General features: G+C 46.6%; 1 protein-coding gene across 10 annotated transcripts in view; it reads left to right on the top strand.

Annotated features, from left to right (window-relative positions):
- The first annotated feature begins 492 nt into the window (after positions 1–492).
- Positions 493–15,642, top strand: part of SPDL1 (spindle apparatus coiled-coil protein 1) — a 466,199-nt gene continuing 451,049 nt past the window's right edge. For 5 of the 10 annotated variants that reach the window (XM_073651107.1, XM_073651099.1, XM_073651098.1 and 2 more), the window contains exon 1: positions 4,498–4,628. In XM_073651107.1, the coding sequence (XP_073507208.1) occupies positions 4,539–4,628 (90 nt within the window). In that variant the 5' untranslated portion in view covers positions 4,498–4,538. The other 5 variants (XM_073651106.1, XM_073651101.1, XM_073651105.1 and 2 more) reach the window with 5 other exon arrangements.

Here is a 15,642-nt window from a genome sequence, read left to right as displayed (position 1 = left end):
CTAAGCACAGGGAATACAATACACACACCAGTTTATTCCCCTATTATCTACATATATTCTGGGTTCATTCTATTTCCCTTTGTTTGCACACCAATCATTTGTAATGTTCATGTCTTTTATTTACCCCATTTCTTCTTTATTTTCAGTATGTCGCCCCTTTGATGTGCAGCTTTGTGTCTGTAGCATATTTTAGCATTGTGTTCTACGGCATGTGTGGAGGGATGCCCATAGTAACAAACCAGATCGCTTCTCCCACTTTCCAGAGGGGAAGATGGAAAATGAGAGCTAGAATCTGATTGGCTACTTCAGCCAAGTTTTGCTTCCCACTATGTGTGCTAAACCTCCGCAGACCGCAGGGTATTCCTGAGGCGATACGCTGACAGCATGCACAATACAATGGAATGCTTCAGAACTGACACGTCCTTAGGGTAAGCCGGCTACCGATTGTGTCATCTAACTGCTCCCTCCCTATGCTGACGAAACCACGCCTCCATCATTCGGCAGCCAATCAGCACCTGATCAGCTAGCTCACGCTGTTCTCTCGCGAGTGTGGACTGAAGCAAAGGCTTCATTCAAACTGCGCAGAGAACGTGTAGGCGGAGCAGCGAGCTGTTGGGGTGAGTCCGTTGTGTTTGTGCATTGCTGGCGGGCTGGCGGGCTGGCGGGCTGGCGGGCTGGCTGGCATGGATAGTCAGAGCATGGAGTAGCTGGGCGGGTTGACTTTTACAAAGGTGCCATTTTTTTCCTCCTAATTCTCTTCATGGTATGATGACTACTCGATTTATATGTGAAAATGTATTCAGAGTAAAGTCCTACGTGTATCATCCGCCTGCGCCCCGGATTGCGGCACACGGCCTCTATACGCTCAGAATGTGACTGGGCAAATCACTTCTAATGAAGGGGCTTTAGTGCCCCGTAGTCATGGCCATGAGCTGTTTTCACCAGTAGTCCCCTCTCATTTTGCATGTGACGGGCCTTCCTCTAATTCTGATTCACAGCTGTTTCTTCCACTGTGAAGGCTGCCTACGCTCAGCCCGTGTGTGGACATTGCATAAGCCTTGCTGGGCACACGGTGTGATCACGGGCGTCCTCCTCTCTGGACGCCAATTGCTTCTTTTCAAGTGTCAGTGTAGTGAGCAGCGGCCGCATACAGAGAAGGGCCAGGATTGAGACTGTTCCCGGCTGGCCACCCGCGTGTGTGTGTACTGTCGGTGTGCTCCCGCCTGGCCACCCGCGTGTGTGTGTACTGTCGGTGTGCTCCCGGCTGGCCACCCGCGCCTGTGTGTACTGTCGGTGTGCTCCCGGCTGGCCACCCGCGCCTGTGTGTACTGTCGGTGTGCTCCCGGCTGGCCACCCGCGCCTGTGTGTACTGTCGGTGTGCTCCCGGCTGGCCACCCGCGCCTGTGTGTACTGTCGGTGTGCTCCCGGCTGGCCACCCGCGCCTGTGTGTACTGTCGGTGTGCTCCCGGCTGGCCACCCGCGCCTGTGTGTACTGTCGGTGTGCTCCCGGCTGGCCACCCGCGCCTGTGTGTACTGTCGGTGTGCTCCCGGCTGGCCACCCGCGCCTGTGTGTACTGTCGGTGTGCTCCCGGCTGGCCACCCGCGCCTGTGTGTACTGTCGGTGTGCTCCCGGCTGGCCACCCGCGCCTGTGTGTACTGTCGGTGTGCTCCCGGCTGGCCACCCGCGCCTGTGTGTACTGTCGGTGTGCTCCCGGCTGGCCACCCGCGCCTGTGTGTACTGTCGGTGTGCTCCCGGCTGGCCACCCGCGCCTGTGTGTACTGTCGGTGTGCTCCCGGCTGGCCACCCGCGCCTGTGTGTACTGTCGGTGTGCTCCCGGCTGGCCACCCGCGCCTGTGTGTACTGTCGGTGTGCTCCCGGCTGGCCACCCGCGCCTGTGTGTACTGTCGGTGTGCTCCCGGCTGGCCACCCGCGCCTGTGTGTACTGTCGGTGTGCTCCCGGCTGGCCACCCGCGCCTGTGTGTACTGTCGGTGTGCTCCCGGCTGGCCACCCGCGCCTGTGTGTACTGTCGGTGTGCTCCCGGCTGGCCACCCGCGCCTGTGTGTACTGTCGGTGTGCTCCCGGCTGGCCACCCGCGCCTGTGTGTACTGTCGGTGTGCTCCCGGCTGGCCACCCGCGCCTGTGTGTACTGTCGGTGTGCTCCCGGCTGGCCACCCGCGCCTGTGTGTACTGTCGGTGTGCTCCCGGCTGGCCACCCGCGCCTGTGTGTACTGTCGGTGTGCTCCCGGCTGGCCACCCGCGCCTGTGTGTACTGTCGGTGTGCTCCCGGCTGGCCACCCGCGCCTGTGTGTACTGTCGGTGTGCTCCCGGCTGGCCACCCGCGCGCGCGCGCGCGCGTGTGTACTGTCGGTGTGCTCCCGGCTGGCCACCCGCGCGCGCGCGCGCGCGTGTGTACTGTCGGTGTGCTCCCGGCTGGCCACCCGCGCGCGCGCGCGCGCGTGTGTACTGTCGGTGTGCTCCCGGCTGGCCACCCGCGCGCGCGCGCGCGTGTGTACTGTCGGTGTGCTCCCGGCTGGCCACCCGCGCGCGCGCGCGCGTGTGTACTGTCGGTGTGCTCCCGGCTGGCCACCCGCGCGCGTGTGTACTGTCGGTGTGCTCCCGGCTGGCCCAGAAGCTGTTGAAGGCTCCAACGTACAACATGGCGGTGTGGAGCATAATAACGCATAGTAGCAGCGACACCACATGTGTATTATTTATTCCTTTTATTTTCAATGAGAAAAAATGAGGGTGATATGAACTTAATTATTTTTTCATATCTTTAAAGGGGTTGTCCACTACTATTTAAAATATGGCCAAGCGTTTTTATGATGAAAAGCAGCTTCTTTGTAATTACCTCCCTCTGCCTGTGAGTGGCGCTATCACTGGGCGCTCACAGTCATCACGTGACCCCCGGCTGCAGCCGGCTCTGACATACTCTGACGTCATGACAAGTCCAGGCTGCAGCCAGGGGTCTCTCTTCTGCTTTCCACGGTGGCTGCTGGGTTGTGGGCAGGGTTACCCCACGAGTCATACCAGCATCCACCGCGTTCTTTCCCTCTCACCATTCATTGGGAAAGCGCGCGGTGGATGCTGGGTGTGATGCGGTGGGGTAACCGCGCCCACAACCCAGCAGCCACCGCGGGGACCCCAGCGCTGAGTGACGCCTCAATAGAGGGGATGTCAGCGGAGAGTCACGTTCTTTCTGTGAGCGGCCAGTGATAGCGCTGCTCTCAGGCAGAAAAGGCTGTGGAAGGTAATTAAAAAGAAGTTACTTTTCTTCATAAAAACGCTTTGGCATATTTTAAATAGTAGTGTACAACCCCTTTAACTCCTACACCCCCGAGCCTGTATTCACCTTCATGAGTAGGCCAAATTTTACAATTGTGACCAGTGTCACTTTAATAATTACAATGAAAAGTTTAACTGATTTTTCGTGACATTGTATTTCATGATAGTGGTAACATTTCTTCTTTATGACTGGCGTTTACTTTTGAAAAAAATCAGAAATTTGGCGGAAATTTCGCAAATTTCTAACTTAATGATTATGCTCTTAAAGCGCAGCTAGATTGTGCTCAGTAAACTACATAGACTGTCATGTGGACGACATTACACTGAGTAAAATGATACCTTGGATGAAATCCGTCCAGTTATTTTTTTATAATCTTTATTTTCAGTTCTACCCTAATGATATGCATGTGCTCTCATTATATATTCATGTGTTCCTATCTGTGCCTTGTGACAGGTCACTGTACTTTCAGTGACCTTCCTACTGTTTTAAATATTGCCTGTGTAATTTCTGTTCAAAGATGAAAATTTACATCCTCTAATATGGCGGCATGCGCAGTAACATCTTTTTGTTGCTGAGATGCTACTGCGCTTGTGCCATTTTGCTTAATGAAAAAGAATTTGGGTGCAGCAATATGGCGCCACGCATGCACAATACCATCTCTTGGCAATCGAAAAATGCTACTGCGTGGGCGGCGGGGGCCATATTGCTGCAGACAAATTTTTTTTTCCTCTAGTAAAATGGCGCCCACGCAGTAGCATCTATCGCTTGCTGATGCTACTTCGCATGTGTGGGCGCCATTTTGCTAGAGGAAAAATAAACTTGTCTGCAGCAATATGGCCACCGCCGCTTGCGCAGTAGCATTTTTTCGATAACCGAGAGATGCTACTGCGCATGTGTGGCCCCATATTACTGCAGACAAACTTCTTTTTGACCCCATTTTACAAACTATACTACAGTTTCTGCTGAAAGTGGGCATACTTCATATGTGGCTCTACAGTACTGCTTAGCCATACGGCGAGACTCTAGAGGGACTTGGCGCTATTTGCCCCTGGAGCACAGATTTTCCTAGAATAGTTTGCAGACTCCATATACAGAGCCCCTATGTGCTAGAGGAGGAGAACTCCCCTCAAGTGAACCGATTCGGGAAATTATACCGTTTTGGGAATTTATAGGTGTAGTAATGATTTTGGCCCCATGGGTGTTTTTCAGAAACAAGCAGCAGTGGATGTTGCGGAGTGAAAATTGCAAACATGCGTTGTGGTGACCAGTGCGTTGTGCTACAAGGGGACAAATGTTCCTGTTGTGAAATAAACATATGTTTATGTTTAAACATATACGTGGTATGTATAATGTCAGGAACGACACTGGGGGGACCACACACTATCCCACCGCTGCCATCACTTTGTCAGGGATTCGTGCACACACGATCCGAATTCCTCCCTACTTAGCTATCGGTAAGCGAGCAGAGAGCGTATGGCGTACACACCTCCAGCTTCCAACGCATGGAATATGTGTATATGCCCCCGTATGGTCACTGCCAGCTTCACTATAACCCAATTCTGATTATTCGCTGCCACCACCGACTAAATTTGAAATACACTGCTCAAAAAAATACAGGGAACACTCAAATAACACATCATAGATCTGATTGAATGAAATGTTCTCATTGAATACTTTGTACTGTACAAAGATGAAAGTACTGACAACAAAATCACACAAAAATCATAAATGAAAATCAAATTTATTAACCAATGGAGGCCTGGATTTGGAGTCACCCCTAAAATTAAAGTGGAAAAACACACTACAGGCTGATCCAACTTTGATGTAATGTCCTTAAAACAAGTCAAAATGAGGCTCAGTATTGTGTATGGCCTCCATGTGCCTGTATGACCTCCCTACAATGCCTGGGCATGCTCCTGATGAGGTTCCGGATGACCTCCTGCGGGTTCTCCTCCCAGACCTGGACTAAAGCATCCGCCAACTCCTGGACAGTCTGTGGTGCAATGGAGCGAGACATGATGTCCCAGATGTGTTCAATCGGATTCAGGTGTGGGGAACGTGCAGGTCAGTCCATAGCTTCAATGCCTTCATCTTGCAGGAACTGCTGGCACACTCCAGCCACATGAAGTCTGGCATTGTCCTGCATTAGGAGGAACCCAGGGCCAACCGCACCAGCATATGGTCTCACAAGGGGTCTGAGGATCTCATCTCGGTACCTAATGGCAGTCAGGCTACATCTGGTGAGCACATGGAGGGCTGTGAAGCCCTCCAAAGAAATGCCACCCCACACCATTACCGACCCACTGCCAGCTCATCAAGAGAATGCCAAGAGTGTGCAGAGCAGTCATCGAAGCAAAAGGTGGCTACTTTGAAGAACCTAGAATATAAGATATATTTTCAGTTGTTTCACACTTTTTGTTAAGTATGAATTAACACATGTGGAATTATATAGTTTTGATGCCTTCAGTGTGAATGTACAATTTTCATAGTCATGAAAATACAGAAAAATCTTTAACCCCTTACTTACCGGGGACGTATTAGTACGCATATTTGCGTACCGCCGGTTCAGTGAGGGCTCCGGCGCTGAGCCCTCACTGAACCGAGCACATGTCAGCTGATTCTTACAGCTGACATGTGCCCGCAACAGCCGCGGGTGGAATCGCGATCCACCCACGGCTGTTAACCAGTTAAATGCTGCTGTCAATCTCCGACAGCAGCATTTAACGCGCGCTTACGGGTAGCGCGTCATAAGCCCCGCCCACCGGCGACCCCGTCACGTGATCGCGGGTCGCCGATGGGCGTGCATGACAACCCAGGGTCTGCAGCAGACGCCTGTGGTTGTCATGATCTTGTCGCTATGAGCGCCACCTAGTTGTCGGCGCTCATAGCACACGACCATTTCTGCTGCATGCAGGGGACCTGCTCGTCCCCTGTATGTAGCAGAGGCGATCGGATAGTTGCTGCTTCTAGTCTCCTATGGAGACTATAGAAGCATGCAAAAAGTAAAAAAAAAAAGTTTTTAAAAATATAAAAAAAAAAAAAAATATATAAAAGTTTAAATCACCCCCCTTTCGCCCCATTCAAAATAAAATATATAAAAAAAACCCCACATACACATATTTGGTATCGCCGCGTTCAGAATCGCCCGATCTATCAATATAAAAAAAGAATTATTCCGATCGGTAAACGGCGTAACGAGAAAAAAATTCTAAACGCCAGAATTACGTTTTTTGGTCGCTGCAAAATTGCAATAAAATGCAATAACGGGCGATCAAAGCATCGGATCTACCCCAAAATGGTATCAATAAAAACGTCAGCCCGGCACGCAAAAAATAAGCCCTCAACCAGCCCCAGATCCCGAAAAATGGAGACGCTACGGGTCTTAGAAAATGGCGCTATTTTTTTATTTTTTTTTTACCAAATTTTGGAATTTTTTTTCACCACTTAAATATAAAAGAACCTATACATGTTTGGTGTCTATGAACTCGTAATGACCTGTAGAATAAGAAGAGCAGGTCAGTTTTAGCATTCAGTGAACATGGTAAAAAAAATAAATAAAAAACAACTGTGGTATTGCACTTTTTTTGCAATTTTACCGCACTTGGAATTTTTTTCCCGTACAGGATATGATAAAACTAGTAATGGCGTTGAAAAGTACAACTCGTCCCGCAAAAAATAAGCCCTCACATGGCCATATTGACCAAAAAATAAAAACGCTATGGCTCTGGGAACAAGGGGAGCAAAAACGAAAATGCAAAAACGAAAAATGCTCCGGGGCTTAAGGGGTTAAATGAGGTGTGTCCAAACTTTTGGTCTGTACTGTATATTGCTTATATTTAAGTGAAAAATGTATTGTAGTACAATGCGAACATCAGACACTTAATCATTTTTATGATACAATAATCAAGATATTTAGATAGAACATAATATATATTTATTAAAATACAACTTTACAACACAAACTAATAAATTGTAAATATGTAATACACTATGTAATATCGAATATATATATATATATATATATATATATATATATATATATATATATATATATATATATATATATATATATATATATATATATATATAATCTCACTATGTAATGAACTATGTAAGTGGCAAAAAAGTTTTCAGCAAAAACATGCTAAATAACATTTGTGCAGTCTATGAATTTGTTCTAAGAAATCGAATTGCCTCCATCAGATCCTCCTTCATAGGTGACCTTAAATCTGACCTAATAATATTAAGGCTAGAGAACAACCTGTCTACACTAACTTGGGTTGGAGGCAAAGCCGTAACCACATTGGCAACATCTCTAACTATTTCCGGGTATAAAGGAATTGCCTCATGCACAGTCAGTTTTGATGAACGGTTGAATTTTTTTATTTCTTTGAGAGCAAGTGAAACATTTTGCTGAAATATGGTCAATCTGCTTGCTTTAGGAGACGGAGTGAAATCTTTTTCCTTGCGGCAACGCTTTGCCTGCTCCATGTCATCCAAATACTTGTCAAAGTCAAACTCCTCATCTGATGAGGATGAAGATATGGCAGCAGTAGAACTGTCAGGACCCAAGTCCTCTTGGGTAATCTTGCAGAACTTTTTCCACTAAGGCCTGGAGAAACTGGCTGGTGTGAGGAGCTTTAGTATCTTTTACTGCCAGTGTCTTGGTAACAATTTTTTTGTTGTCACAAACATATCGAACATTGATGGCAAAATAGTTCACTCTGTGACGTGTGCAGGCATCCATTTTAAGAAACATGAAGCGTCTTTTGAGAGTCTTTTTAAGATCTTCCTTTTGTTTAACTGCTTCTTCAATCACTAATTTTCTAATACTTTCTCTTTCCAGAGAAACACCAAGTTTGCGGGCCATTTCTCCATTAAGAGCTGTAAAAGCTGGTCGTGCAAATAATGATAATGGTACACCGTCCTTCACAACAAGCTGTATGAGCTGTCTTTTAAACATATCTGCTGTCATTGTTACAGTTACTTTGTCACTTACAAAATATCTTGTTAATGATGTTTGAGATGCTCTTTCCTCCTCCTTTCCTGGCAGGAAGTGCTGGGCGCGGGTTTCTTGGTGCTGCTGTTATCTTTCTCAGTCACAGCTTTGAAAACTTCTGGGTGGAAGTGTTGTAAATGTCTTTAGATTGGAAGCTCTTGTAGGAGCATTTTTATCACTGACTGAGTATGCACTGATTTTGGCATCACAGCATTTGTTTTCCTCTGGGTCACTTGTCATACATTGACACAAAATATTTTTCATCTTGAGTCACTGTGAAATGCTCAAATACAGCTGACTTCATGGGAAGCGTCTTAGACATTTTGTAATCATATAAATTCACTCTCAAAATAATTTTGTCCTATAAAATAAAATAATCTATATTATAATTCCAGCAAGAACAGGGAACCATGTACAGTGGGGAAAATAAGAATTTGATACACTGACAATTTTGCAAGTTTTCCCACCTACAAAGAATGGGGAGGTCTGTAATTGTACACTGCACCTGTGAGAGACAGACTAAAAAAAATCCAGAAAATCACATTGTATGATTTAAATAATATGCATTTTATTGCATGAAATACGTATTTGATACAATAGAAAAACAGAACTTAATATTTGGTATAGAAACCTTTGTTTGCAATTACAGAGGTCAGACATTTCCTGTAGATTCTGTTTCTCTCAGTTGAAGTGTACCTATAATTAAAAATGTCAGACCTCTCCATTCTTTGTAGGTGGGAATCGACAGTGTATCAAATACATACTTTCCCCACTGTATAGTTTTAGGTAGAAATAAAACCAACTTTGCATAAATCAATAGTACAGATGACAAATATAAAGTTTGTAAAATATGTTATTCGATAGCTTTACTTTGAACTTCCAATCTCAGGCTTTTCTTAGAGTACAGCTCACTAAATGCTTCACAGTCTATGAAGAGGGGAGGAGGGAGGGAGCAAGTTTGTTGTGGATCATACTCCAGGAACAAAGAAACTGATAACAGAGCTAATAACTTGATGTTTTGGCTTCTATACCTATACAAGTCCTCATATAAGACTTCATCAATCCTGTTGCTGTATTTTCACTGTATATTGTAAGTATATTGTATAGAAGCTAGCTTCCCAAAAGTATGAGCTCAAAGAAAAAACAAACAAGCATACAGAGAGAACATACAGTATACTGGACTATTGATTTATGCAGTTTATTGAAAGTTTAAATATGCTTTAAGAAGTAATTACCTTAATCTTGTTATCATGTTCACTCTAGCAATTCTTCTGAGATGAGTGCAGGCCGTCCTTCTTTCTGAGTGTTTACTTTTTACGCATGTCTGTAGAGGAGGAGCTTCACTGGTGCTGGAGTGCAGCACTCACTTATCTCAGCTAAGACCAAGCCTAGATCCTCAGGCTACATTCACACAATGGGCGTACCCAGGGTCAAAACTAGGGGGAGGCAGAACCTCATACTGTTCCGCAGAGCCTCATACTGTTCCGCAGAGCCTCATACTGTTCCGCAGAGCCTCATACTGTTCCGCAGAGCCTCATACTGTTCCGCAGAACCCAATACTGTTCCCCTCAGCTGCTGCAGAACCTCATACTGCACTCCCCTCCACTTGAAAATAAAGCCTGCACCTTAAGAAGATGTGGTGAATGCTGTCTATTTTTTTTCTGTCACCCATGACGGCACAACGAAAGAGGGGATCCGCCTTTCAAGGACAGGAAACCTTCAAGATAAAAAGGGCGGCGCCTCTCTCTGCCTCAGTGGTTTTCTGTCCTTGATGGGGGACCTTCCTTCTCGTCGGCGGCGACAGCAGCAAGTTCAGCTTACCTGAGCCGGTTGGTGGTGGCCGGGCACAGTCTCTGCTGTGGCCGGTCCCGTGGTTCCTGGAAGCGCCGCGGGGGGCGCCGACATGTGGTCTCCCTGTGTGCGGGTGGGGTTTGCGGCACCTACACAGCATGGTAGCCGGCAAGCCCAGCGTCCTGGATGTGACATCACGGGGCGCGACCGGAAGTGACAAAACCGGAAGTCGCGCCCCGTTGACGTGCGCCGGGACCTCTGACCCCCGCATATAATTTTCGGGGTAGGTACCGGAAGCTGCTGGGACGCCGGCCGGTGATCTCCCTGGCACAATAAGGGTACTTAAGGGTAGATCACCGGCCAGGCAGGGACGCAGTGCCCCGTAATGGCCTCACAGCAGCCTTCCCCACCGCATCAGCAGCAAGAGCAGCAGTCCATGCTGTAGCTGCAGCAGCCCGAGGAGGTGGAGCAGCCGCGGCGCCAGAAGCGCACCCAGGAGGAGCGTCCGCCGCAGAGCCAGGAGCAGTGGGCGTTCTTGGACTCGTAGCACCAGGGATTCAAGATCCAGCCGGCATAGCTCCTGCAGGATCGATTATTCCACCGTCTCCCGAGGAGAAGTATCGGATACCGTCCTGCCTCCCGTTCCGGTACCCTGTCTTTATCTACTGGGTGGTGAGTGAGCTACGTGAAAGTCGACGTATTAATGTAGACTTTTTTTCCTGTTTTGTCTCTCTCTCTCCCTTTCCTTCCTTCTTTATATGGTCAGGATGTCCCTAAAAAAATGTACAGAGAAATCCAAGTACAGATTATGTGCCCTGTGTGAACGGGGTCTGACTAAAGACTGGCCCAAAAGATTATGCCAGCCATGTATTGAGGAAACCATTTCGGAGGGAACCCCAGATTTTTCTTCAAATCTAAAAGCCCTTATTCGGTCTGAGGTAGAAAAGTCGTTTCCCAAGCATCCCAGGCCCATAGGGCTAAAACCCCACCCACCATTTCAGACTCTGAATCCGACGAGGGAATGCTGGATGGCTCCACTGACTCTACCTCTTCGGATAGCGAGGCAGGCACAGGTCATTGTTTTCCCCTGGAAAGTGTGGATAGCTTAGTAAAAGCGGTCAGGTCCACAATGGGGTTAGTTGACCAGAAGGCAAAACAATCGGTACAGGATATTATGTTCAGCACCTTGGATCGGAAAAAACATAGAGCTTTCCCGATTAATGATAAGGTGCAGGGACTTATCAGGAAGGAGTGAGATAGGCCGGAGATAAAGGGTCCCATTCCATCCTCCTTCAAAAGGAAATATCCCTTTAATGATGAAGATACCGATTCCTGGAGTTAAGCCCCGAAGCTGGATGTTGCGGTATCCAAAGCTTCTAGAAGATCTTCTCTCCCTTTTGAAGACACAGGGATGCTGAAGGACCCACTGGACCCAAAGGTAGATACCTTCCTTAAGGGTACTTGGGAGTCATCAGCAGGGGCATTGAATCCAGCCATCGCAGAAACCTGTACCGCAAGAAACCTTATGGTTTGGTTAGACAGGTTAGAAGACCAGTTTAAGAACAAGTCACAGGACTCCATTCTGGCCTCTCTACCAGTATTGAAAGGAGCAGCGGCCTTCTTATCGGACGCCTCTGCGGATTCTGCCAGATTAGCAGCAATATCTGCGATCCTGTCTAATGCCGGCCGTAGAGCAGTCTGGCTGAAATGTTGCCCGGGGCATATACAAACGAAAGGAAAGCTATGTTCTCTTCCGTGTGAAGGAGATTTTCTTTTCGGTGCCTCTCTTGACACAATTCTGGAGAAAGCAGGTGACAACAAAAAAGGATTTCCTAAATCTTCCTTCTCAACTTTTAAGCAGTCCTTTCGGAGGAAGAAATTTGGCCGCAGAATGACGTCCACAGAACAATCTAGATGGGAGGATCGTTCCAGGAAAGGGAAAGGGTTTTTGTTCGGCGGGCCCTCCCAGGATAGTCGCAAACCGCCAAAATGACACTCTGTCCCAGGTGGGAGGGAGGCTCTCTCTCTCTTCCTTCCAGCCTTGGAAAGGATCTTTTCCAGCAAGTGGATCCTCAATTTAGTAAAATCAGGTTTAAAACTGGAATTTCTGAGGAACCCACCAGAGAAATTTTATCCTGACTGCCTTAAGATCCTCTCTTTCAGAACAGCGGGCACTGGAGGAAGAGATTTCAGGTCTCCTGCAAAAGAACGTCTTGCTGGAGGTATCACCACAAGAAGAAAGAAGAGGGTTCTATTCTCCCTTGTTCCTTATACAGAAGCCGGACAATTCGTACAGAGTCATCCTCAACTTGAAAGGCCTAAACAGATTCCTGAACATTCCATCATTCAAGATGGAAACAAAATCAACGATAAGCCTTCTATTTCCCGGCTGCTACATGGCAGTGTTGGACCTAAAGGATGCGTATTACCATGTGCCAATCCATCACGACTTTCAAAAATACCTCAGAGTAGCTGTAAATGTACAGGGGGGAGTCAAGCACTTCCAGTACAGAGCTCTTCCCTTCGGCCTAGCAGTGATGCCCCGCATATTCACAAAACTTATAGTGGAGGTTACGGCTCATCTCGGGGAGGAAAACAGGTTGATCATTCCGTACCTGGACGACTTCCTAATAGTGGGCAAAACTTGCGATCACTGCCTGGCCCAAGTGGATCAGGTGTGTACCATCTTAAAAAACTTAGGATGGTGTTTAAACCTAGCAAAATCAAAACTGATCCCGCATACAGCTCAGATCTTTTTAGGCCTTACTCTGGATTCGGTTTGACAGGAATGCCGCCTGCCCGAGCAGAAAAGAGAGAAAATAAAAAATTTAGTCTCGACAGCCATAACAGACCCAGTAATGACTCTCAGGGGGGCCATGTCTCTGTTGGGGTCCCTCACCTCCTGCATCCTAGCAGTATGCTGGGCCCAATTTCATTCAAGTGAATTACAATGGGACGTCCTAAAGAACGAAATCGTCCTCAGGGGACATCTAGAGGGCAGGTTAGCACTCCCACAAAATGTAATTAAGTCTCTGTATTGGTGGTTAGAAACAAACACGTTCCAGACAGGCGTCCACTGGGTTCCCCAATTTACCAGAGTGATTACTACGGACACCAGCCCCAGGGGGGTTGGAGGCGCACCTAGACAACCGCCCGATACAGGGGACTTGGTCAGAGGAGGAGAGTCTGGAGTCTTCCAACATGTGGGAACTACGAGCAGTAGAGAAGGCACTAATCCGCTTCTTACCCCTTCTAAGAGTACGAGGGCATCACATAAAAATTCTGTCCGATAACCAGGTCACAGTGGCATATGTAAACCACCAGGGGGGAACTTGCTCAAAATCACTAATGCAGATTGCGGGGAGGATGTTTTCTCTAGTGGAAGGAAAAGTTCTTTTTAACCTTCGTCCGGCTGAGTAGGTACAATTGTAACTATTCCGTTTTAAAATTGCAATAACTTTTTTTCGAAAAGCCGTAGAGGGCTGAAATTTCGTGACATCTCTGCAGTTTTGGTCCAGAATATATTGGCCAAATTTCAATAAAATATCTCCACCCCCTTCCGAGATAAGGGGTCAAGATATTTTTGCATCCATAACAAGCTGCATAGGTACAAATGTACCCTCATATATTTTGAATGAAGATAATGCAAGGAAAAAAGAATAATATTTTTTTTAATGCTATTTTATTATAAACAAGTAAAAAATCTGTTCATTTACATTATAAAAGAAAATGTAAGAAACTTTTTTTATAGATTTTCTTTGCAAGTAATGCATGTTGTCTTTGCTACCGAGTGTTCATCGCAAATGGGTTTCACACAAACCACACAAGACTTTCTAGTCTTGCGTTGTTTTCGCCTCAGGTCTCGGCAGACATAGCAACTACCAACAACAGGGGAGGGTCCACGACTACCATGAGGTATTTGAGGGCCAGCTGCTGCTTGCGATGCTACCAGAATGCATCGTCCAAGCACCATTTCTACTGCACCTCGAAGAAAATGGTTTCTCATCATCATTCGGTTTGTACTACGATCTTCAATTGCAGGCATACACAGCTGATTTGCGAGATCTTTCAGGAACTTTCTTCGTTGATCCTTTGTCCTGAAGCTTGGATTGTGTTCTCTGGAGATGATGTAGGATGCTAACCCAGTGACGTCAATCATATTGTAGAAAAATGCCAGAGGCCAACGTAATGTTCGTCGTTTCACAGTGTACTCTCCCAACTTTTTATCCATAACATCAACTCCGCCTTTTGTTTTGTTGTAGTATTTTATTATCTCTGGCTTGGCTGCTAGTGTGTCTTCAACTTCTCCCGTCATGTGCATAGATGATAGAAGCACGACTGATTTTGTTCTTCTTTGGTACATATGAACAGACTGTTGCATCATGATTGTAGGCAAAATTTGTCGAGTTTACAGGCCTTTCTTTGGCAGGCTGCATGTTGCTAGGTAGGAACCTTTTGTTTTTTCTCACTGTACCAACTAGTGTCATGTTCCAGGAGTTCAATACCTTAGCTAGTTCCATGGTTGTAAAGAAGTTATCGGTGGTGACATTTCTTCCAGAGCCTTTATACGAGCTCACTAGGTCCAATACTGTTCGTTCACCAATGTTTACTTGTCGAGGACCATCATTTGGTTTCCCAGTGTAGAGCTGACCTTGTAATGGGTAGGCGTTTGACGAGTCACAAGCCCAGAAAATCTTTATTTAGCTGGTTTTGAAGGTATATACTGGGTAAATTTAGTATGGCCTCTAAATGGAAATAATTGCTCGTCGACGGTGATACAATTATATGACTTGTAGGCTCTCTCCAGATTTCTGTTCAGCATTGTCCAGATGTCCCGTATTGGTGCAGCTTTATCTGTTTGCACATGTTCTGCACGTGTATTTTCATTGTCAAATCTGATAAATCTGAGTATCATCTTGAAGCGGTCACGAGACATGGCTGCACGTATAAGAGGCCGAGCAGCAACATTCCACATTTCCTCCAGATTCTCTTTGTTGTCTCTGTGCACACCAGCAGCAATCCGTATGCCCAAAAATGCATGGAGTTCAGTTTCAGTAAATTGCTTGAATGTTTTTTGTGGTGGCCGTTCAGAAGAATCTGGAAAACGTTGTACCAGTTCGTTGTTGTAAGCATCACAAACTCTCTTGGCCTTTCGATTCGTTTCTCGTAATATGATGTCACACATCTCGGGAGTCATGATTGACTTGAATAGCTCTTTTGCTGTATACAGGTTGCTGATTGCTGCAGGGATTTTGTTTGTGCATTTGGCAGTGGATCACTACACCATTGAGTTTTATCCTTAGCAGTCCAAATGTCGCCTGCACTTTGAGGCACAGACTCATCCTCAACACTTTCGTCTGAGTCGTATTCTTCTTCCTACTCTATGACCATTTCTTGTTCAATGTCTGAATCTTCTTCAGTAACATCCACTTGTGGTACATAGTTTTCATCATCAGATGCAACATATGGTTCTTCCTCATGCTCAGAATCAGATTCTTCTAGCATTCGCATTATTTCATCAGACGTAAATCTGTAAATATGAAAAAATGAAAAATAAATAATTT

Source organism: Phyllobates terribilis, unplaced genomic scaffold, assembly GCF_046119375.1.
Source record: "Phyllobates terribilis strain yellow unplaced genomic scaffold, ASM4611937v1 Scaffold_11__3_contigs__length_659146591, whole genome shotgun sequence".
NCBI lineage: Eukaryota > Metazoa > Chordata > Amphibia > Anura > Dendrobatidae > Phyllobates > Phyllobates terribilis.
This window is presented reverse-complemented; position numbering and strand designations above follow the sequence as displayed.